This window comes from Hibiscus syriacus, unplaced genomic scaffold, assembly GCF_006381635.1.
Source record: "Hibiscus syriacus cultivar Baekdansim isolate YM2019G1 unplaced genomic scaffold, ASM638163v2 tig00110474_pilon, whole genome shotgun sequence".
NCBI classification, from domain to species: domain Eukaryota; kingdom Viridiplantae; phylum Streptophyta; class Magnoliopsida; order Malvales; family Malvaceae; genus Hibiscus; species Hibiscus syriacus.
In genome coordinates this window covers 662,214-684,496 of record NW_024062753.1, presented here as the reverse complement: position 1 = coordinate 684,496, position 22,283 = coordinate 662,214, and the positions used below count along the sequence as shown (strand labels likewise).

General features: G+C 37.9%; 4 protein-coding genes, 1 long non-coding RNA gene and 1 pseudogene across 9 annotated transcripts; 2 read left to right on the top strand and 4 right to left on the bottom strand.

Annotated features, from left to right (window-relative positions):
• Positions 1-380: 380 nt before the first annotated feature.
• On the bottom strand, positions 381-4,200 carry LOC120128057 (annotated as a pseudogene).
• Positions 4,201-5,581: 1,381 nt separating this feature from the next.
• On the bottom strand, positions 5,582-12,558 carry LOC120128054. The gene is made up of 4 exons (XM_039145836.1): positions 12,323-12,558; positions 11,977-12,107; positions 10,367-11,167; positions 5,582-5,591 (listed from the first exon to the last, which is right to left on the bottom strand). Exons 1-3 carry the CDS (start codon positions 12,533-12,535, stop codon positions 10,384-10,386), a joined length of 1,128 nt encoding a protein of 375 aa, XP_039001767.1. The 5' UTR covers positions 12,536-12,558; the 3' UTR covers positions 5,582-5,591; positions 10,367-10,383.
• LOC120128117 (secreted RxLR effector protein 161-like) lies at positions 6,226-6,960 on the top strand. The gene has a single exon (XM_039145888.1). The coding sequence runs from the start codon at positions 6,226-6,228 to the stop codon at positions 6,958-6,960; it is 735 nt and encodes a 244-aa protein (XP_039001819.1).
• Positions 8,378-10,109, top strand: LOC120128058 (60S ribosomal protein L44). The gene is made up of 4 exons (XM_039145837.1): positions 8,378-8,462; positions 9,171-9,350; positions 9,694-9,768; positions 9,874-10,109. Exons 1-4 carry the CDS (start codon positions 8,460-8,462, stop codon positions 9,931-9,933), a joined length of 318 nt encoding a protein of 105 aa, XP_039001768.1. The 5' UTR covers positions 8,378-8,459; the 3' UTR covers positions 9,934-10,109.
• Positions 12,559-13,970: 1,412 nt separating the features above from the next.
• On the bottom strand, positions 13,971-22,283 carry LOC120128053 (nucleolin 1-like). Of its 4 annotated transcripts, none has more exons than XM_039145832.1 (18): positions 22,097-22,283; positions 21,934-21,976; positions 21,575-21,744; positions 21,223-21,348; positions 21,005-21,130; positions 20,811-20,924; positions 20,619-20,717; positions 20,317-20,418; positions 20,143-20,235; positions 19,891-20,007; positions 19,729-19,797; positions 19,541-19,626; positions 19,345-19,462; positions 19,083-19,171; positions 18,863-18,953; positions 18,682-18,773; positions 18,272-18,579; positions 17,973-18,160 (listed from the first exon to the last, which is right to left on the bottom strand). In XM_039145832.1, exons 1-18 carry the CDS (start codon positions 22,127-22,129, stop codon positions 18,129-18,131), a joined length of 1,908 nt encoding a protein of 635 aa, XP_039001763.1. In that variant the 5' UTR covers positions 22,130-22,283; the 3' UTR covers positions 17,973-18,128. The 4 variants fall into 4 exon arrangements, with proteins under 4 accessions (XP_039001766.1, XP_039001763.1, XP_039001764.1 ...); XM_039145833.1 differs by having other exon boundaries at positions 20,143-20,237; positions 20,328-20,418; XM_039145834.1 differs by lacking the exon at positions 20,143-20,235 and having other exon boundaries at positions 19,891-19,999; positions 20,387-20,418; positions 22,097-22,282.
• LOC120128059 lies at positions 16,161-17,466 on the bottom strand. Of its 2 annotated transcripts, XR_005516601.1 has the most exons (4): positions 17,379-17,466; positions 17,086-17,128; positions 16,428-16,700; positions 16,161-16,248 (listed from the first exon to the last, which is right to left on the bottom strand). It is a non-coding gene; the product is annotated as an uncharacterized LOC120128059 (long non-coding RNA). The 2 variants fall into 2 exon arrangements; XR_005516600.1 differs by lacking the exon at positions 16,161-16,248 and having other exon boundaries at positions 16,255-16,700.

The following is a 22,283-nucleotide window of genomic DNA, read 5'->3' as shown; positions in this document are numbered from 1 at the left end:
CTGTTTTTAAGGAAATGAATGTTGGAACTAACACTGCATCGTTTACTTCAGGAGACAGATCGCCGCTGAGAAGCAAGGATGTCGGCAATTCATACAATCAAATAACCGATCAGAACTCGAGCCCCGTCAAGTTCTTTTTATGACAACTGCAACGGTGGCAGCTGTTTACAAGTCAGAGACAGAGTGACCAGTGAAATAACCGACCCTGTAGGCAGCTCGGAGGCATCAACAATGGTTAATAGCTCAGCAGGGATTACATGGTACTTAATTGCATCGACTATAGTAGAACTAATGAAAACAATAAGAAACAAATGAGAACATGACAGTTGAAGGATCGTAAAGATCAATATACAAAGTGTCAATTACATGTTACTCCGAGAATATGTTATCCACATTTAACAAGCACAACAATGGCATGATTCACATCTGAATAGTTCAAAATCGAGATACAATCAGTACCGGTACTTGGTTGAGTAATCTTTGGGAGCAATCACGAGACCACGACCCTTTCTCGCCCCACGGTACACGGTTTCAACAATGTCGACCAAACTCCTGCTTGTCCTTGAGAGCCCAGTTGATCTTGTTGTTGTTCCCGGTGCCGAGATCAGTCATGATGTGTCGTTTCTGAAGAAGAACATGACCGTTGATGGATCGTAAAGCTCATACGTTGTGTTGAAATCCGGCACTTCGGTTATGTCGACGACGTAAATTACGGTAAAATTCTTTATTTTTCAGCAACTGAAGCAAGGACTTCATCCATCTGATAATGTAACATTCATTGGTCATTTTAATTACCACCAACATTAACAATCTTTTTCATCACGGAGGAAGGAAAAACAAGTCGATGCTAAAGCATTCATTTCATATTTGAATAAACAAGTTAGATTTTTTTTCCTTCAAATTTATTGTTGTCAAATTGATATAAAATGAAATAAATATTTAAAAAGGATTTCGATGCATGTAATCATGGAAATGGAAACTCAGCTCAGATGGTTCATAAGTTTGAAAACAATTTAAAAAAGGTAATTACTTTAGAAGAAAATGATATATGGAACTTAGTGAAGGAGGAATGACGTACCTGCATGGAAATTTCGTCCCAATCATGGCCAAAACGAATGATGACGACGCGTTCTTCCTCGGCGAGGATGGCCTGATCGACGGCCCACCCGGAGTGAAAGTGCGGCAACAGGTACGACATTGTTTCGCCTCTTCTCAATCAGTGTTATTTCTTTGCTTTCTAGATTTCCCTGTTAGTGTATGTAAATGCATGGTATATAAGTTCACGTGAACTGTGCATGATGGTTGTGCAGCTGAGGATTGATTCACTGCAGCTGATCAGTTGAAGTAGTTAGTTTGTTGAGTTAGTTACATCATCAGTTATAGCTATAGTACTAGCTATAAATACTCCCCTTGAGAGTTGTAATACACACGCATGATATAATGAATTTCAGAAGATTCATTTCTCTCATTTACTTTCTTTCTTGTTTTTCATAGATTAGACATTTGTTTCTAATCTTTACATGGTATCAGTTGCCAAAACGGTCCTGCAGTTTCTGTTTGCCTCTTTTCTTGGAGGTTCTTGGAGGTTCTTGCCCTTCTTTGACAATGGTGAACTTGCAACAAGCTGATGTTCAGTCTCCGGTGAATACCACAGTTACCTCAACGTCATATGGCTCTTCAGTCTCATCCAGTGTGCAACATATACCCAAACAAGATGTCATAAAGCTTACCGAGTCAACATACCTTCTTTGGAAGCATCAGGTGACCCTTATAATTGATGGCTATGGGTTGATGGCTTACATCTCTGGTGATAATCCTGCTCCATCTCAGTTTGTTACAAATGAGTCTGGGCAGCTTGAGGAAAATCCAGTGTATCTTGTGCATAGGCAACAAGACAAGTTGCTTGCCTCATGGTTGTTGACAACGGTTAGCATGGAGGTTTTGCCACATCTTACGGGGCTCACATCCTCTCGCACAATCTGGAATGCAGTTTCAAGATTGTTTGGAGTTCGTTCTAGTGCCAAGATTTCTTCTCTCAGACACAACTTGCACTCTCAGAGGAAAGCTGGCTTGACTGTGAGTGATTATTTAGCCAAGATCAAGACAATCTGTGATTTGTTGAATGTTGTAGGTTGTGTTGTACCTGAACAAGAACAAGTAAGTGTGATTCTTGTTGGGTTGTCAATGGAATTTGAGTCCATTATTGCTATAGCATCTCGTGATGTAGTGTCACTGGATAGTCTCACTGAAATGCTCCTGGATTGTGAGGCTAGGCAGAAAGTTTTTTTAAGCGATGGTATTACTGCGAATATGGTTGTGCAGCCAAAAGAAGAGAAAGGGACAAGGTCTCAGGCTGTCACTGAAACAAATGCAATAGAAAAGCAGTTTTATTCATGAGGTCAACAGGGAAGTCAGCAGGGAGGCTATCGTGGTCGAGGCAGAGGAAGGTTTAACAATTCAAATAGACCACAGTGTCAGTTGTGTGGAAAGTTTGGGCACATTGTTCAGCGGTGTTATCGTCGTTTTGATCGAGATTTCACTGGAGTTGGCAGTGAAGATCAGTCTGCTGAGCAGTGGAAGAAACCAGTTGAACAGATAGTTCCTGTGAATGGACATGGGTATAGTCACACGCTGCAATCTCCTGTCTTCTACTATCCATCTACCTTCATGCCTGGTATGCCTTATGCTTTGACTCGTCCAGGACTGCCTTACTCCTCGAGTCAGGTAATGAATACCTTCCCTGGTGACTGTGGAACTCTTCCTGCAAAAACAGAAGGACAAGAGTCATTTGTTCATACTGCACCTACAGCTTTTGTATCCACTGTGCCTAGTATGGCAGTAGCTCACGGTGCTCAAAACCACTCCAATGCTCTGTGGTATCCAGACACTGGTGCCACTCATCACATATCAAATGATCTTGTACCCTTCAATTCAGGTGTGTCATACAAAGGTAACAACACTCTTTTAATGGGAAATGGTGAAGGAATTAAAATTGATCATGTTGGTCAAGGCTTTCTGTCTTCTAGTCTTAGACCTCTGGTGTTACAGAATATGCTACATGTCCCACACATTAAGAAGAAGTTGTTGTCAGTATCTCAATTCACTCGTGATAACAATGTGTTTATTGAGTTTCACCCTTTTGAGTGCTTGGTGAAGGATGCACAGACTCGGAACATTCTGCTGAGAGGGAAGCTCACACATGAAGGTTTATACCAGCTGCTACCGTATGAAGAAAAGAAATCTTGTTGCATGGTGAATAATGTGACCAAGGCTTCAAACAGTCTGGAACTTTGGCATAGGCGCTTAGGACACTCCTGTGAGAAGACTGTCAAGAATGTTATGAAAATGTGTAATATTTCTAGTAGTGAAAACAAATTAAACAATGTTTGTTCTGCATGTTTACAAGGCAAGGCTCACAAGCTACCTTTTTGTAATTCGTTGACTGAATACAAAGAAATTTTTCAGCTGGTTGTGTCTGATGTGTGGGGACCTGCTCCTGTAGTTTCGACTGAAGGTTACATATATTATGTATCATTTGTTGATGTGTTCAGCAGACATACCTGGGTGTATCTAATCAGAAAGAAATCTGAAGTCAGCCAATGCTTTCTTAATCTTGTAAAGATAGCAGAGGTTCAGTTTGGGAAGAAAATCAAAGCATTGCAGAGTGATGGTGGAGGTGAGTATCAGGCCCTGAAGAGTTGGTTTTTTACCAATGGTGTACAGCATCGAATCTCCTGTCCCAGCACGTCAGAACAGAATGGGAAGGCTGAACGAAAACATCGCCACATTGTTGAGATGGGACTAACCATGTTGGCTCAAGCATCACTGCCGATAAAGTTCTGGAGTCATGCCTTTACTATGGCAGTATATATCATAAATAGACTACCTTCTGAGGTCATTTCAGGCAAGACCCCATTTGAGGTTCTCTATCAGAAAGCTCATGACTACTCTGGAATGAGAGTGTTTGGGTGTGCTTGCTTTCCCTTCTTGAGACCGTTTAATCAACATAAATTGGATTTTCGATCAAGGCAGTGTGTGTTTCTCGGGCCCAGCACTTCACATCATGGGTACAAATGTCTAGACGATAATGGCAGAGTTTTTGTATCTCGACATGTGAGGTTTGACGAACAGGTATTTCCTTTTGATAAGAATCAATTTGTGTGCAGGTGCCATAGACAAGAAATTGTCACTACTGGACAATTGCCTATATTATATAATAAGTGTGGAGCCACACTGCTTGGAAATCATCATAATGCGCATGGGGTTGGAGCCATCTCGTCTTCTGCATATAGTGATAACCTTGGGACCACACCTCTTGGAGCTATACAAGACAATGCTCATGGGACCACGCCGCTTGGAGCTATACAAGACAATGAACATGGGGCCACACCACTTGAATTAATAGCCGTTCACCATGGTGCGCATGATGGTGCGCAAAGTCCAAGTAATAGTGCCCTTGGCGTGGTGCCCACTCGTGTTGAGACTTCAAGAAATGCATGCGTTGAAGAGTTAAATAGTTATGCTCATGGTGCGCCAAATTCAAATGTGCATGGGCTCCAAGGAAGTGTTCGTGGGGTCCAAGGTAATTCTCGTGTGGCAATTGTATATAAAAGGAGGAGTAATGCGCCTAATATAGTTAATGGAGGTTGTGTTGGCAATGCACATGGGGTCCAAGGAAACTATGAAGCAACTTTAAATAATGATAATGCGCCTATAACGAACAATGGTGTGCATGTGGTCCAAGGAGATTCTCGTGGTGCACATGTGATCCAAGGAGATAGGGGTGCGGCAAACATAAATAATGGAAATAATAGTGGAAGTTATAATGGTGGCAACACAGCTTTTCGAGACAATGGTGCGCAAATTTCAAGCTATGGGACCGCCGCCCATGATAATGACGTTAGTGTGAGCAATGGGACCATGCCGAATGTTGAAAGTAGCGCGAGCAAAGTTCAATTAAATATTAATGCGCATGATGGTGGCTCATTTGTTGAGTTGGCAAATTCACGTGGTGCACATAATTCAAGTCCTTTTGAGTTGGCAAATGCACATGGTGATGGGGCCATGCCGAATATTGAATGTGGTGGTGGCTCACATGGCAATCAAGGTGCGACAAACATTAATAATGAGAGTATTTTTAATGGTTGTTCACATGGAATCCAAGAAAGTCTCGATAATGGCAATTCTGGGAGTAGTTGTCATGCACATGGGATCCATGAAGAGAATCACGATGATAGCAATTATCGTGGTAGTTCACGTGAGGTTCAAGAAGAAAATGGTACATCAGAGCCGTGCATTGAAGTTCAACAAAATGTGGAGAGTGGTGTACCACAAACAGTCTTCAATGTTCATCCCATGATGACTAGGAGTAAGCATGGAATCTGGAAACCAAAAGTTTATAACGTTGCACGTTCAGATCGAGAACCATCAAATATCACAGAGGCCTTGATGAGTCCTCATTGGAAAGAAGCTGCACAAGCCGAGTATGATGCCTTGGTAAGGAATGGCACGTGGACACTAGTTCCTCTTCCCAGAGATAGGAAGGCAGTGAACTGTAAATGGATCTTTCGAGTAAAGAGAAATGCTGATGGCTCGATTTCAAGGTACAAAGCACGCTTGGTGGCGAAAGGTTTTCTTCAAAAACCATGGATCGATTTTGATGAAGTCTTCAGCCCGGTGGTTAAGCCTGCAACGATTAGGGTAATCATTTCCTTGGCATTGTCACGGGGGTGGAAGCTGAGACAGGTTGATGTCAATAATGCTTTTTTGAACGGGCTGCTCACTGAAGAAGTGTATATGTCTCAACCACCAGGGTATGAGCAAGGCAGTGGTGAGCTGGTGTGTAAGCTACACAAGGCAATTTATGGGCTGAAACAAGCACCGAGGGCCTGGTTTGAGCGACTGAAGGCATACCTGCAATCTGAAGGTTTTTGCCTAGCTAAGTCGGATACCTCTCTTTATGTTCGAAAGACCTCGGATAGCTTAGTGTACTTACTGGTGTACGTTGATGATATCATCTTAACAGGGGATAAATAGGTGGTTGTTCAAAGTGTTATAGACAGACTGAATGCTCAATTTTCGTTGAAAGATCTTGGACCATTGCACTTTTTCCTAGGAGTAGAAGTCAGTTATGAAGGTGGTGATGTTGTTTTGAGTCAACAAAAGTATATCCAAGACCTTTTATAGAAACATGGTTTTGGGGAAGTGAAAAGTCTGCCCACCCCTATGGTTTCTAACATAAAGCTGTCAGCCAAGGAAGGAATACCACTTGAAGATGCTGCACGATACAGAAGCATCGTAGGTGCTCTGCAGTACATCGTGATCACTCGACCTGATGTGGCATTTGCTGTGAACAGGGTGTGTCAATTTATGCAAGCCCCACTGGATGTTCATTTTATGGCAGTCAAGCGAATACTTCGCTACCTACAAGGCACCATTGATTTTGGACTGCGTTTTACACCCTCCTCGAGAATGGCTCTGACTGGTTTTGCAGATGCCAATTGGGGTTCGGATGTTGATGATAGACGATCAACCTCAGGGTTCTGTATATATTTTTGTGGGAACTTGGTCTCGTGGAGCTCTAGAAAGCAACAGGTTGTTGCACGTTCAACTGCTGAGGCTGAATACAGGAGTGTGGCTTGTGCAGCTGCTGAGATGGTGTGGCTTCAATCTTTGTTGGGGGAATTGCATGTAGTTTCACATGGCAAGGCCATATTGTGGTGTGATAATACAAGTGCAGTTGCTGTATGTGCTAATCCTGTACTGCATTCCAAGTTCAAACATGTTGAGCTGGACTTGTTTTTTGTTCGAGAAATGGTGGCTATGGGACAGCTACAAGTGCATGAAGTTCCTGCAGTTGAGCAGGTTGCTGATGTGCTGACCAAGCCTTTATCAGCCCCTTGGTTTCTCAAACACAGACAAAGGTTGCTGGTGGTGCAACTTAAGAGCAGATCAGATTGAGTCTGAAGCAGGTTTGAAGTTGAAGGTTGCAAGGGGAATGTTAGTGTATGTAAATGCATGGTATATAAGTTCACGTGAACTGTGCATGATGGTTGTGCAGCTGAGGATTGATTCACTGCAGCTGATCAGTTGAAGTAGTTAGTTTGTTGAGTTAGTTACATCATCAGTTATAGCTATAGTACTAGCTATAAATACTCCCCTTGAGAGTTGTAATACACACGCATGATATAATAAATTTCAGAAGATTCATTTCTCTCATTTACTTTCTTTCTTGTTTTTCATAGATTAGACATTTGTTTCTAATCTTTACATTCCCTCTCCTCTTGGTTTGGGAAGCTACCACACCATGGAAATCTGAAAGGATGAAGAAGATTGCTGTTGAATTACCATTTTATTTGTAGCAATGCCGACCAAGGAAGGCTCTGGAAAGGTCTTCAGTCTTATACGTCGCGTAAATATGGTTAATGATCTTCCGCCCGCTAAAATAATGCCACGACTCTGATTTTGTGAATCACATGCATGACCTTATTTTACACTAAACTGGACCCCCTCCATTAGCATAATCAGATTCCGTTCTGAAAATTAACAAAAAAGGTAAACGACTAAAATAGCTATCCAATTTTAGAGTACTATCAATTTAGTCGAAGAATTTTGCAATTGAATTACTCAACTTTCAAGATATTCTCAATTTAGTAACCAACATTAAAACAAATTTCTTTCTAGTCACCAATGTTAAATTTCCTTATTAAATTAGACTTATATCACTTTCGATAAGATAATAATATATATCATCTAATCGGTTACAAATTGAGATTGAAATAAGTTTTCTAACCTAAGGTTCAAACTTACATCTTTTAGAATAACTCCCAATGACAATCACTACACCTAACTCATACATATGTTACATAATCTAATTCCCTGATTAGCCTTAGCGGTAAAAAAGAATATTGTTCACCTTAAAGGATCCATATTGGTTAAAAAAAAATTTAACAGATTGTATTACATTGAAATCACCCGATATTATTAAAAAATAATTAATTATATTTATTTTATAAAATTATTAATTTTAATGTTTATAAACATCGATTAACCTTTATATTATTTAGTTTCAATCATGTAATAAATATTGTAGTTATATATTATATTTGTTTTGAAAGTCTTTAAATTGAATCTTAAGATATGTCAATATTTCATTAGAGATATATTTATTAAATTAGAGGTCACTAATAAATTTAGTGACGAAGATTAAGATAATTTTTTAATATCGGCGAATAAATTGATAACACTTTAAAAATATGGTCATCTTTTGATAATATAAAGACTTCGAAAATATTTTAATTATATTTAATAGCTTCAAATAGAAATGGTTTAAAAAGAAATTAATTATAACTTACATGGGCCAAAATGAACCCTAAAAGCCCAATTTCGCAACATATTTGTTAGATTAGCTGCCTCCCAATTCACCATTGCCATTACGTTCTCTCGCTTCATCGGCAGCCATGGTACTCCCTTTTGCTTGGTTTCATATATCTTTAGAGCTCTATGTTATTAGAACAACTGGGTGTCCTTTTTATTTTAAAAATATCATGCGAAATCACTTTCTTCAATATACCTTTAGTGTAATATTTCCCAGATTTTATGATAGGTTACTTCTGTTTTAGCGAAGCAAGGATGACTATAGGATGCTTGAAATCTGAAAATTGGTCTTGAATTGATCGATATAAACATTGGGTTTCTCTAAGAATTCCAAGTATAAGTAAATCTATGTTATTGCAAAGTGAGGATCAATTTCTCTGGTGGTGTTGCTGTTTGTTCTTTGCGCTTGATGAAGTATAATCTAATTTCATAATTAAATAAATATTTGTAAGCATAAAAACGGTTATAATATAAAAGCAGCGAAAAAGATCGAATATAAATAACCTTACGACACTGTCTGAACTGAGCACCAAACACCGAGATGTGGTTGCACTATAGTCATGCACGTTGAATTTTGCTTGATTCAAGACCTAAAATTCTCAAAGATATTCTAAGCAGTCAAAAACTCACCAGATGATATAGAATCACTCGTGTTTATCAAGCTTAGGGACCTCTAGGCTAGATTGTATTGTAGTGGTTCTCTCATCAAGAACTACCATCACTCAAGCCACCTTCACACATACACCATCAACTATGAAAGTGGGAACGTGGATAATTATGAATTGGTATTGCAGGTGAACGTGCCTAAGACAAAGAAGACTTACTGCAAGAGCAAGGAGTGCAGAAAACACACCTTGCACAAGGTTACCCAATATAAGAAGGGTAAGGATAGTTTGGCCGCTCAAGGGAAGCGTCGTTACGATCGCAAACAGTCCGGTTATGGTGGTCAGACCAAGCCCGTGTTCCACAAGAAGGTAACTTTTGCGGCACTTTCAATTTATCCCCTAAATGGATATTACTTATACAATGAAAAGGTTGATTAGCTTCTGCTTTGTTTTTTTGTACCGGTCAGTTTGTGACGGATGCTAAGTTCTTCATTTTGGTTATTGCTATTTTCTATCCTGACTTTCTCGTTACTGTTTGCTGTCGGGTATGGATATACATCCAACATAGGCATGCTCAGAAGTTCTCATATGTTTAGAGGACGTGTCACAAGAGTTGGACAGATATTTTCAGAAAAAACAAAAAGTCCAGATAATATACACTATTTCTTTAGACTCCAAGTGTTTGTATTATACGACTGTATCCTTTCTGCAGGCAAAGACTACCAAGAAGATTGTGCTAAGGCTGCAATGTCAGGGTTGCAAACATGTCTCCCAACATCCAATCAAGGTTAGACTTAGAACATTGAAACTCTCCTGCTGTTCTATTTGCTTTATTTTTTAGGCATCTTGTTTCACAAGCTGATATTCAGTTGATTCGAGTCGGTTTTTGCAGAGGTGCAAGCACTTTGAGATCGGTGGGGACAAGAAGGGGAAGGGAACATCTCTTTTCTAACTAAATGTGTTAACTCATATATAATATACTTTGTTAGTTTTACTTTGCTGCAGTTGTTGGAACCAAAAGCAATATAGAATTTTGTTGAGTTTGGTTTTAGTTTTCTGATATAGGGGATATTTTTTTTGTTTTCATTACTTAATGACATCTGTTATTGTCACAATTAGTAATTATTTGAATTTGATTGCCTTCAATTAGTTATTAGTTTAAAGATTAATTTAGAATAGGGGGTGTAGTTTGGAGACATCTTATACAACTCTCTTTTTTTAGTAAAGTTTGAAATTCAATTACGAATTTTGATAAAAATATAAAACACTAATATAAAATAGATAATTTAAATAAATTATGTATTTATATAAGTACATATACTCCTCAAAGAGCTAGCAGTTAGAGGATTCAACTTTAGGAAAGAACACCATATGTATGTCAAAACAAGTTAGGCAACCGGAGCTAATCAAGTGCGGCTTTGTTTTTACGACCAGATACTGGATTCGACAATCCGTCAAAAATTGCGGTGGTCGAAAGTACTTGTAAATCTGGCTTTAAGCTCCATTTTGATGCTGGCCATAGGGATGACAAACTAGTACCACTGTCTGGATCTTGCAAACTTGGCGTGCTAGGTGATTTCTTCACTGCCGAGAGTTCATGAATCAAGTAACCGTCTCCAACACATGTTGTAGTTGGGCTGAACCCCATCTCGGTATAGGCTAATAAGTTAGTGCGGCTTCCTGCTTTGGATCTCAGAGCCAAGCATTTCGATGTAAACCCTCCGCCGCTGGTGTTATCCTCTAACGTCTTTGCAGGAGTATGAGTGAAAAAGTCGGCTTCGGATTTTGTCCGTCTTCTGAGCCTTTTGTCTCTTGACTTATCGAGTTCACCTTCTTTAGCTTCTCCAGGAGACATGATATAAACTCTCAGTTCATCATTCTCATTAAAGAATCCATTAGCTTCACTTCTACAATTCCGACGAAGCTTCGAAGGCGGGTTGCAAGCAGAAGAGGGTTTCCTGAATGTATCATCCTCCGAACAATTAACTTCTCCTTTCCTGTATACCGCCATCTCAAAAGCTTTGGGCATCGTATTTATTTGTACTTGTTTAAGGCCATAAAAACCTTGCAATGAAGTCATTGCACGGGAGACCCTTGGAGGAGTCATTTTCGGCCTTATAGACTGGAATGAGTCGAACAAATCAGGAGGCAAATCTCGCGCAGGGTTTCGGTTTGCACTGCTTTGTCTGCAAAGAGTTATGAGACGGTAATTTTCTGAAAAGCACTAACTCAGATGTAATCAACATTCAGATAGTAAGTTTTTAAATGCAAATAGAAGCTCATTCGAATGAATGGGAAAAGATTTTATAAATGCACTAGGAATATTTGTTTAAATGGCTGAGCAATTACATGTTTTGAAAGATTTTTCTGACCCAACACGCAATAAAAGTTGTTCTATATTCATTAAGAACACAGCAAAAGACGAAAATTTCTTCATGACTAAAAGGAAAATGTAATAAGTGAATGCACTTTAATTGCTTCTTTGCAATATGATCATCTAAGCTGCTTACTACTTTACTGCATACAAAGAAGCAAATAAAAACTGCATCAAATGGTTTGAGAAAACCATATCCACAATTAACCATCCGAGTCAAAATCATAAGAAGACGTCACTTATCAAGCATTGTAACAACCCGACTTTTGTCCAATAAATACCTCGAGTTAGGCTCTTGAGCCGTGATGAATCCAGAAATAATTTTTAGGGTGAGCATATATATATATATATATATATATATATATATATATATATATATATATATATATTAACAACACAAAATTTATGTATGTAAATGGACAAAAATAAAATTGTAAGGATAAAATAGATAATTAACATTAAAAAAAATTGGATTTCAATACCATCCTAAACCATACTTTAATCCGCCACGACTGCTCTGGATTTATGAAACTTAACATGCACGGGTGCAAATATGAAAAGTACATCTTATCTTAGCAGCCCTAAACCATTTTGATGCATAAGAGAAAAAAGGTATAATACCCTGGTATTTCGGAAACGTTCGACAAGCAAGGCGATGGCGGATGCCGCCCTGGTAAAGGGATCCGAATTGACTTAAGAGCAAACATTTGATGATCCGTAACCAGACTATTCATCTTTTTTATGTCAGCTACCTGATTAATTCACAAGCACACATGGCAACACCAATTTATCAAATACATAAACAAACCATAAATAGGAAACTATAATAATAAAGAAGAAGAGCAATAAACAATTCGAGTTAATTCCTACATTACCCATTGGTGAGTTTCCCCACTTTCAATAATATACAAACATGCACGTTTACGAAAAAAGAAATCACGGAACGATTGGAATCGTAAATTGTTACCTCAACGCCGTATTTGATGGCGACGCCGGCCAGAGTATCGAAACGGGAAACGGGATGTTGAATGAAACCGTCACGTCGTGATGATGAATCCGGCAAACCTCGATTCCTCTCTTTCTCAAAAACACTGTTCTCGTCGCAAAATTTACTATAACTCTCATCCGTGTTGTAACTGTAATCTCCATTTATGATGCTGTTCCCCCGCTCTCTTCCCATCAGCAGATCCAACGAGAGAGGGGAAAATGGTGAAATGGAATTAAGTTAGAAATTAAACGGATAAGGAGTTCCCTCCAGATAGTTTTCTCTGCTTCCAGGGAAAAGATGACAAAAAACAATAGCAATATAAATAGTGGAAATCAAAATAATATAGATACATATAAATAATTACAGCGTGGAAAATATTAAAAAATAAACTAAACTGAAACTTTTTAGGTTTAAATAATTTTTTCTGTTATTTATTCAACCCTAACACGTTTTGAAGTTATTTTTAAATAATTTTAGTTTTTATATTAATTTTTTAAAAATTAGAACTTTAACCGACTAAATTTGAAAATTATGACTTATATATAATATATGAACTAATGTAAATTTTGATTTAATAAAATTTACGATTACTGATTAAGTTATGGATGAAACAATATTTGTTAAGTCTAAATCTTTGACTGCACACATATTTGTTTACCAGGAGGTTTGTTGTATGTGAACGAATGGAACAGATTTCAATATACCTCAGCAGCTGCATTTCTTCTTGCTGTTTATTCTGGTTCTCTCTCTGCCGCCATTGCCAAGCTCGCTTGTCCCGACTGCGAAGTTCAACCTCACAGAATTCTCGGTTCCATCAGGTCACAGGTAAGTCTAAAACCGAGATTTAATTGATTCATGCAGATTTTCTTAGAACATGATCGAATATGCATGTGTCCGACACTTGCATACGAATCCAAGTAAATACATGTTTCGCTGAAAAACAACATTGGTTCTACTATTGCTTGTATTTGTTGCACAGACTAATTACATCTTGGGGGGGAAATCCCATGTCATTTATACGACTAGAAATTAAAATTTTTATTTACTAGGTCCACGTCTACCACCATCGAATCAGCCTCCTCCGATCGCACCATCTCTTCCTCCACGACCACCACTATCCCTACCCCAACTCCTCCCGCCACCTCTTCCACGGCCGGAATTCAGCTTTCGGTTTTGTTTCATCCACAGACAAGGAACAATTATGAAGCTCTGATCCATTAAGTTCTAGATCTTTGTTCAAACTATCCTCATCTTTGAAATCCAAGTAAGCGAAGCTGGACTCGATTCCATATTGTTACGAAATTGGATAAGACGATGACAATAAATTACAAATCAATTGGAAAAAAAACAGAATGAACACCAAGATTTTACTTGGCATCATCACCCGAGCCAAATGATATTTAGGTCACGATCTTTAAACACATGTGATCAGATGTGGAGTACAACTTGAAATCACAAGACTACTAGCAAGATATTACTCAGACTTGGGTGCTTAGGATATGAACATGTGCAGTTTTACACCTAAGATTTCCATGTATTTGAAGGATCCTTCAACAGACATATCCCTATACCCGCAAAACCGGAAAAGAGGGACATGGGTGTCATACTACAACAAGAAAAATGAACTCACAGCAGCATATATTCAATTAACAACAAAATTCTCGATGACGATATAAACAAACCCTTTCACAGCACTGGTACCCCAATCTACTGGTATCAACACCCTCGTAATCTCTGCACAATAACCAAAGTGCTCTTCCAAGGAATTATTAATCTGGAAATGGTTCAGACAAGGCGGATATATACGGATAAATTTCAAAGAGGAAAGGAGAGAGCAACAGAAACTAATATTTATACCAAAACACTAACCTCATCCTGACCAAAAGATTGATCAAACCGTTTGACCAATATTGTTCAAGACTCACCTTTTCCACCTTTCTGGAAAGAATTGTTCTCATTGCTGCAAAGACAGTGCAGGAAAAAAATACATTAATCCAATCAAATACTATGTCTAGATCAAGGGTCCGAAAGATAAAAACATATCTAAGTACCAATTTATGTATCTGAGACAAGGAAAATTACCTGCTGTACAGTGTATATTCACCGCTTTCGTGAGTGAAATCAAGTCTAACAGCAGGATTCCGACCAGATTGAAGAGATGAATGAAAACAAGCAATTGCCTTCTTTACATCCTAGTGTGATGCAAACATGGTTGATAAAAATATGTGCAGGAAAAATAAGAGAAAGTGGGACTATACGAATGGGACATCATACCTCTTCATCGGATTCCTCCTCCGAGCTGCTACCACTGGAAGCAGTTTTAGCCTTTGCACTCTCTGAAGGTACATTCTTTGCAACACAACTTGGCAAAGTAACCTTTTGAGGAGGTTTCTATACAAGTATACATACAGTTGGTGGAATTTTATAAATATCTAAATACCAATAGAAAAGGCAGGACTTATAAGAACCCTAGTCTATTATTAAATGAAATTCTCAGGACTCAAAAGCTTTGCAACACATTCCAAATATTCAATATTGCAACATAGCTGGCATCTCGACACTCACATGTTCATCCGAAGAGCTATCACTAGACTCCTTTTTGGCAACAGGGGTGGGTCCTTTCTTAGAAGAAGGCTTTGATTTTTCCTGCATGTGCAAAGATATTACATTTATCATTATAATAAAAAAAAGCTCCCAATCAAATCGAAAAGAAACATCTAGCACTTGCTTCGTCTTCATCCGAGCTGCTATCGTCGTCATATCTAGTAAGTCTTGCGCTATATCTAGTAATAGTCCCAATACTCACATCATTGTCAGAAGAAGAATCTGAACTGTTATCAGCTCTCACTGTCTTAGCAGCTGGAACAGAGGCTTTTGTAGCAACTGCAGGTTTTTTATTCCGAGCAGGAGCTTCCTGCGGGAAAGTCAAAACATTGAACGATAAAAAATCATAAAAATAACATCTGCAACCATATAAAATAGTTACAAGAATGAGCGAAATATTCACTACATTGGAGGATAAATATCTGTCACTACTACTCTGAAGAACCCGAATTGCTAGCTTGTTTTGCTTTCTTTGCAGGTACAGAGCCATTCTTCGCAACAATGGGGCATTTCTTCACAGGACGTGGTTCCTGGACCAAAACAATTACCATAAAGTGGGCGAAACAGATACAAACATGGCTTCATCTGCTTCATTTTTACAATCACACAAATGTACTGACTAGTTACTTAAAGAGAACTTAGAGCTTAAATCATGTAAGGAACCTATTCAAAGCAAAACATATAATGAAAAGTGAATTATCAGCAGGCATCGGTAGAGCAACAAATTTAGCATATAAGTAAACCAATAGTAGGTTGTCACATACATAATCAGAATCAGAAGAATCATCAACCAGTGCTGAGCTTTCACATATGTAATCGAAATCAGAAGAGTCATCAGAAGAACTACTAGTTCCGTATTTATTCGTCTTCGTCGTCGTCTTAGCTTCAACCTTCATCTTTACAATAGCCTGTGCTACACCACCGTTTTTCATCTGCCTTTTTGCAGCCACTTGTTTCTCAGGAGTCTCAAAACACACATAATTGTCAGAAGAAGAATCTGAACTGCTATCAGATTTCACTGTCTTTGCAGCTGGATCAGAGGCTTTTGTAGCTACTGTAGGTTTTTTATTCCGAGCAGGAGCTTCCTGGAAAGCCAAAAACATTGAACATTAACAATCATAAAATTAACATCTGCAACCATACAATGTTACAAGCATAAGAGTAATATTCATTTCATCGGAGGATAAATCTTCGTCACTGCTAGAGTCTGAAGAATCTGAATATCTAGCTTGTTTTGCTTTCTTTGCAGGTACAGAACCATTCTTCACAACGGCCGGCTGTTGCTTCACAGGAGCAGGTTTCTGGATGAAAAACAAATAACCATAAAGAAGCAAAACATATACAAACATGCGTTCATCTACTCCATTTTTACAATCACACGAATGTATTGCCTCGATACTTAAAGAGTACTAAGAGCTTAAATGATATAAGGAACCCATTCAAAGCAGAACATGTAATGAAAAGTGAACTATCAGCATACATGGATGTCGAGAGCAACAAATGTAGCATCATAAGTAAACCAGTAGTGGGTTTGTGAATACATAATCGGAGTTAGAAGAGTCATCAACCAGTAGTGGGCTTTCGCATATGTAATCGGAATCAGAAAAGTCATTAGATGAACTACTAGTTTCATATTTCCTCTTCGTCTTAGCTTCAACCTTCTTCTTTACAATAGCCTGTGCAACATCGTCGCTTTTCTTCTGCCTTTTGGCAGCCACTTGTTTCTCATGAGTTTCTTTAGCCTTTCTCTTACCTATATATAATCATATAAAAAGGATGTCAAATAAAAACCCACAGTTTCATAAACACAATAAACAAATAAAACCATAAAACAAGCAGTAATTTCAAATTATACCTATATATTTAAATTTCAAAACCCAAAAAGACTTATATCACAAATGTGCATAAAGTATGTCAGATTTTTCATCTAGGTACCAAAAGTTTTTTTGTTAAACTATGTGCCTAAAATATATCATCTGTTTCATCTAGATACTACGATGGTAAACTAAAATATGGTAAGTTTAGGTATTTAATTTGACAAAAAAAATTAGTTAAATAAAAAAGATGGCATGGTTTAGGTATCTACTATTTTTTATCAGTTAGGTGTCTACTGTTGAATTAAGCCAACAGAATTTTACCTTTCTTTCCAGATCGAGGAGCTAGAGCAGGAGCTGCTTCAACCTACAAGAAAAACAGCAACTATCCTTTATTCTAGTTTTTGGCTAATTTTGCGAGACTGAAGTAATTTTAAATGTCCCGTAATTGAATCTGATCTATCAACTTTTCTCATCTAAAAGGAGAGGAAGCTGGAAAAAGCACACACACAACGACTCAAAGAAGTTGCAAGACCCTAGTGTGAAGGTATTTATGGAGATGGGTCTTGGGTTTGGAGTGAAAAAAAAATAAACAGTCAAGGAACTGAGGAATTTACTTCTTTGTTTTCTCATGCGGAGGAACGACGATCGTGAGAAAGGGGATTCCTTCGATTATCTCACCAGGCTTTACTTCTTTGTTTTATTTCTCGTTTAATTTATAGTTCTTTGCTTTGTTCGTTTACATTGGTATTTGTATAAAAAATTTCTCCCTCGTTATTAATAATTACCAGCTTAATTTAAAAATGAATTATGTTTTTCCATAATGTTAATTTTATGTTTTAATAATTATAATTAAAAAGTAATTCTGACAATAAACAAATACGATATGTAATTAAATCATCCAATCCATCACTAAGAGTATCAAGCTCTCTTAATCTTGCAAATGATGAGAGTTTTCAGCTGGAGAACTAGCAAGGTATTTTAAAGGGCATGAGGCAGGGAGATCTGATTGGGGCAAGGATATGGAATCATTTGGATACTTGTGCACATTGATGGTAATTACTAATGATTATGTCAAGATGCATCTGAAACCAGACATCACCTTTGCAGCTTTTACTTGGGCAAATGTGTGGTAAGATGATGCATATTTATCTGGCAGCAGGAGATGCTGTAGTTGTGCTAAAAGTAAATATAAATATAGACACAGAATTGCAAAAAATATCAAAATGGTAGGATAATTTTCTGGTTACTTAACAAACAAGACATTTAAAATTGTAGCAACAAATTCGACATAATAGTTGAAGAAAAACAAAACTGAGTTTAATCCTAAACCAAAACATTTCCATTTGAAACTACTCCACGCTTCATTAATCCTCATCATTGAAAGTAGTCTTCTTTCCTGCATTTCATATTAATTAATTAATTAAATTATTAGATAAGAAAATAAATAAATTAGCAATAAATAATGAAAAAAGGAGAAAAAAAAGGCAGCAGCAGTAGGAAAAAAAACCAGTGCCAGCAGCAGCAAGATTTGGTTTATTAGGTGTTCCACGTCCACCTCTACCACCACCAAATCGGCCACCTCCACGCCTACCGCCTCGGCCACCATCCCTTCCGCCACGACCTCCACGTCCACCACCATCCCTTCCGCCACTCCATCCACCACTCCTTCCACCTCTTCCACTACCCGGACCACCACCAAAATCACCTTTCGGTTTCGCCTCATCGACAGTCAAGTAATAATTATTAAGTTTCGACCCATTAAGTTCCAGAGCTTTGTTAAAACTATCATCATCCGCGAAATCCATGTAAGCAAAACTGCAAAGTGTTTCATATGATCAGATATACCACTAAAAATCACAAGAATACTAGAGTAAAAAACTTTAAGAATACTAAAAACTACAGCAACAAGATACTAACCCTTTCACAGAACCAGTTTCCCGATCTGTTGGTATCGCCACCCTAGAAATCTCACCACAAGAACCAAAATGCTCTTGCAAGGAATTCTTGATCTGGAAATGTTTTAGACACAAATAAATTTCAAAACCCATGAGGAAAGGAGAGAGCCACAAAAACTGATACTTAAAAGCAAACCACTAACCTCATCCTGGTCAAGAGATTGATCTAATCCTTTGACAAATATTGTTCGAGATTGACCTCTTCCTCCTTTCTGGAATGAACTGTTCCCATCGCTGCAAATGTGCAGGAATCAGTTGGAAGCATCAATGTAATTAAATAGCAACATCTAGATAGAGAGTCCAAAAGATATAATATACACACACACGGAAACAAACTCTCATAACAAGATAGGGAGAGATTACCCGCTGTGTGGTGTATATGCGCCCCTTTCACGAGCCAAATCAAGTCTAACTGCACGATTCAGCAAATATTCACCATTCAACTCTAGTGCCTGCAAAAAGGAGGATGTAGACTAATAACTTCAAAACAGTCTCCAAATTAATTATATACAAAAAAGTCAAAGGGAAAACATTTAACTGGTCACTTGCAGATTACACAAACAAAACATAGCTTATACACCAGATATCCATGTACGATCCAACATTGAAAATCGAGAAAACCTACCTTTTGTGCAGCCTCTGCTGTAGAAAATTCAACATGTCCATAGCCCTTAAAGTTCCCTTCAGGGTCAGAGGAAAAACGGACTTCCACAATTTCACCAGCATCTTTGAAGAAATTCTTTCTACAATATAAGAATAAGAAAAATGAAAATATTTCATTTAAAAAACCAATTAAGTGGTATCAGATAACCTAAACATACACATCAGCTTCTTCAACTTGAAAAGATAAGTTTCCAACAAACAGAGTCTTTGATCCAGCAGCTTGAGGGGTTGCAGGAGTTTGGGGCTACAAAAAAACCTCCAATCAGATTTTGACCGGCTTGACAAAATTATGAATAACAAGCAATCGGGGTACACTTGAAGGAAACAAAGGGATATTTGTAATTACAGCTTTCTTCTCAGACTTAAAATCCTGCTTGGCAGGTGTTGAAGCATCAATCATTTCAACATCTGTATCCTGATTCCAATATAAAAGCACAACACTACATTAGGCAATCATCACATCAACTTTCAAAAATTAAAATAAAAAACAGTTCTAAAGATGCTGTACTTTTTTCTTTGGGGCTTCATCTTCATCACTTTCCTCATCATCTGATGATTCCTCAGAATCTTCCTCTTCACTACTGCTTGCTTTTTTAACAGCTTTAGCATTTGAAGCAACCTTTGGCTACAAAATATAGATATACAACTCAGTAAATTGATCTGAGAAAAACAAAAGCATCTGAAGAAGTAATAACAAAAAATAAAGAGCCATGAGCAAACTGAAACTGCCATTTTATCAAGTTCAAAAATTTAAGCACACCTTTTCGTCATCAGAGTCATTACTGCTGGATTCCTCGACCTTCTTGGCAGGAGGAGCAGAAGCTTTCTTCACAGTAGTTGCTTTCTTGGCATCCTAGTGCAGTGCAATACAATCATTAACAAATATGAACAGGGGGAAATACAATGCAATAACTAGATGAATGAGATATCACACCACATCAGAATCCTCGTCGGAATCCTCCTCAGAGCTGCTCTCACTGGATGATGATTTAGTCTTCACAGAAGATGCAGGCAAAGCAGCCTTTTGAGGAGGTTTCTATACAAGTACAAATTCAGTTAGTGGAATAAATAAACATCAATATCAATTCAATACCAATAGAAAAGGCAGGTCTTATTGGGACCCCTAGTCTATTATTAAAACCAAATTTCTACATGCATATTCAGAAGACTTGAATGCTTTGCTACAAAATCAAAAGTTCCATTTATTTTAAACATTGCTGGCATCCCAACACTCACATCATCTTCATCCGAAGAGCTCTCGCTTTCTGAACTATCACTTGATTCCTTCTTAGTAACAGAAGTAGGTCCTTTCTTAGCAGCAGGCTTCAGTTTTTCCTGTATTTGCAAAATATTACATTCATAAATTAACATCACAAAAGCTCCCAACCAAACTGAAAATAAACAGGCATTCAACAATCAAGCACTTACTTCCTCTTCATCTGAGCTGCTATCTTCATCTGAACTGCCAGAATCCTTATCTTTCTTAACAGGTGCAGCTCCATTTTTAGCAGCTACTGCTACGTTTGTTTTTGAGGCAGGCTCCTAAACCAAATTTCAAAATAAATTCAAGAGATTAATAATAATTCCGGCAATATATATCTAGTAATTGCCTCAACACTCACATCATCCCCGTCAGAATCATCATCAGAAGAAGAATCTGAACTGCTATCAGCTTTCACTTTCTTAGCAGCTGGAACAGAGGGTTTTGTAGTAGCAACTGCGGGTTTTTTATTCTGGGCAGGAGCTTCCTGGCAAACCAATACATTGAACACTAACGATCAAATATCATTATACATATCTGCAACCATACAAAAGTTACAAGCATGAGCATGATAGTCACTTCATCAGATGATTCTTCCTCGCTGCTAGAGTCTGAAGAACCTGAACTGCTAGCTTGTTTTGCTTTCTTTGTAGGTATAGAACCATTCTTGGCAATAGTCGGCTGTTTCTTCACAGGTGCAGGTTCCTGAACGATAAAAAAACAATAAAAAAAGGCAGAACAGATACAAACATGCTTCCATATGCCTCAGTTTACTATCATGCGAATGATTGTCTACGTGCTTAAAAAAGAGAGTTAAATGTTCAAAACATTACAAGGAATCTACACAAAACAGAACATATAATGAAAAGTGAACTATCAGCATAAATCAACACCAAAATATCAAATGTTACAGTAGTGGGTATTCTCATACATCTTCGGATTCAGAAGAGTCATCAGACGAGCTACTGGTTTCATCTTTCTTCTTCTTCTGAGTCTTAGCTTCAACCTTCTTCTGTACAACAGCCTGCGCTACGCCATCGTTTTTCTTCTGCTTTTTGGTAGTCACTTGTTTCTCAGGAGTCTCTTCAGCTTCTCTCTTACCTATATATATAATCATAAAAAATGATCAAAAACAAAAACACATAATCTCATAAACACGGAAACCCATAAAAAGCAGCATTCACACGATGAATATCAACCTGAAAAATATTGAAGATTTATAACACATAATTGATGCTACACCATAAAGAAAAAGATTTCAAATTTAAAACCCAAAATAAAAAAGAATACCTTTCTTTCCAGGCAGAGGAACTGCAGCAGGAGCTACTTCAACCTATAAAAGACAGAAAAGGAAACAAAATTAAACCAAGGCAAAGGGCTTAAAAGAAAAAGAAAACCCATAAAAATCAACTGTGTATAATTTCTTTTAAAATAATGAAAGAAAGAGGCGTACTTTTGGGGTTGATTTCTTGCTTGATTTCCCCATTGTTGAGAGTGAAGAGATTTGAAATGGGAGTTGAGATCTTTTATGGGGTTTGAGATAGATTAAAAGAAAGAGCGGCTCGATGCAGAAGAGTTGCAAAACCCTACTTTGAATATTTTTTTGAGCTTGTGTTTAGGGTTTTGAGTGAGGGACGCAG

Coding starts and splice junctions, on each gene's coding strand:
- LOC120128053 (XM_039145832.1), bottom strand. CDS start 22,129: ATGGGGAAATCAAGCAAGAAATCAACCCCAAAA. Junction 20,419..20,618: donor GCTCTTCGGATGAAGATGAT/GTGAGTGTTGGG, acceptor GTACTTGTATAG/AAACCTCCTCAAAAGGCTGC. Junction 19,463..19,540: donor CAAGTTGAAGAAGCTGATGT/GTATGTTTAGGT, acceptor CTTATATTGTAG/AAAGAATTTCTTCAAAGATG.
- LOC120128117 (XM_039145888.1), top strand. CDS start 6,226: ATGGTTTCTAACATAAAGCTGTCAGCCAAGGAAGGAATACCACTTGAA.
- LOC120128058 (XM_039145837.1), top strand. Junction 9,351..9,693: donor AGCCCGTGTTCCACAAGAAG/GTAACTTTTGCG, acceptor TCCTTTCTGCAG/GCAAAGACTACCAAGAAGAT. Junction 9,769..9,873: donor TCTCCCAACATCCAATCAAG/GTTAGACTTAGA, acceptor CGGTTTTTGCAG/AGGTGCAAGCACTTTGAGAT.
- LOC120128054 (XM_039145836.1), bottom strand. CDS start 12,535: ATGGGAAGAGAGCGGGGGAACAGCATCATAAATGGAGATTACAGTTAC. Junction 12,108..12,322: donor CCATCAAATACGGCGTTGAG/GTAACAATTTAC, acceptor TGAATTAATCAG/GTAGCTGACATAAAAAAGAT. Junction 11,168..11,976: donor AACGTTTCCGAAATACCAGG/GTATTATACCTT, acceptor AACTCTTTGCAG/ACAAAGCAGTGCAAACCGAA.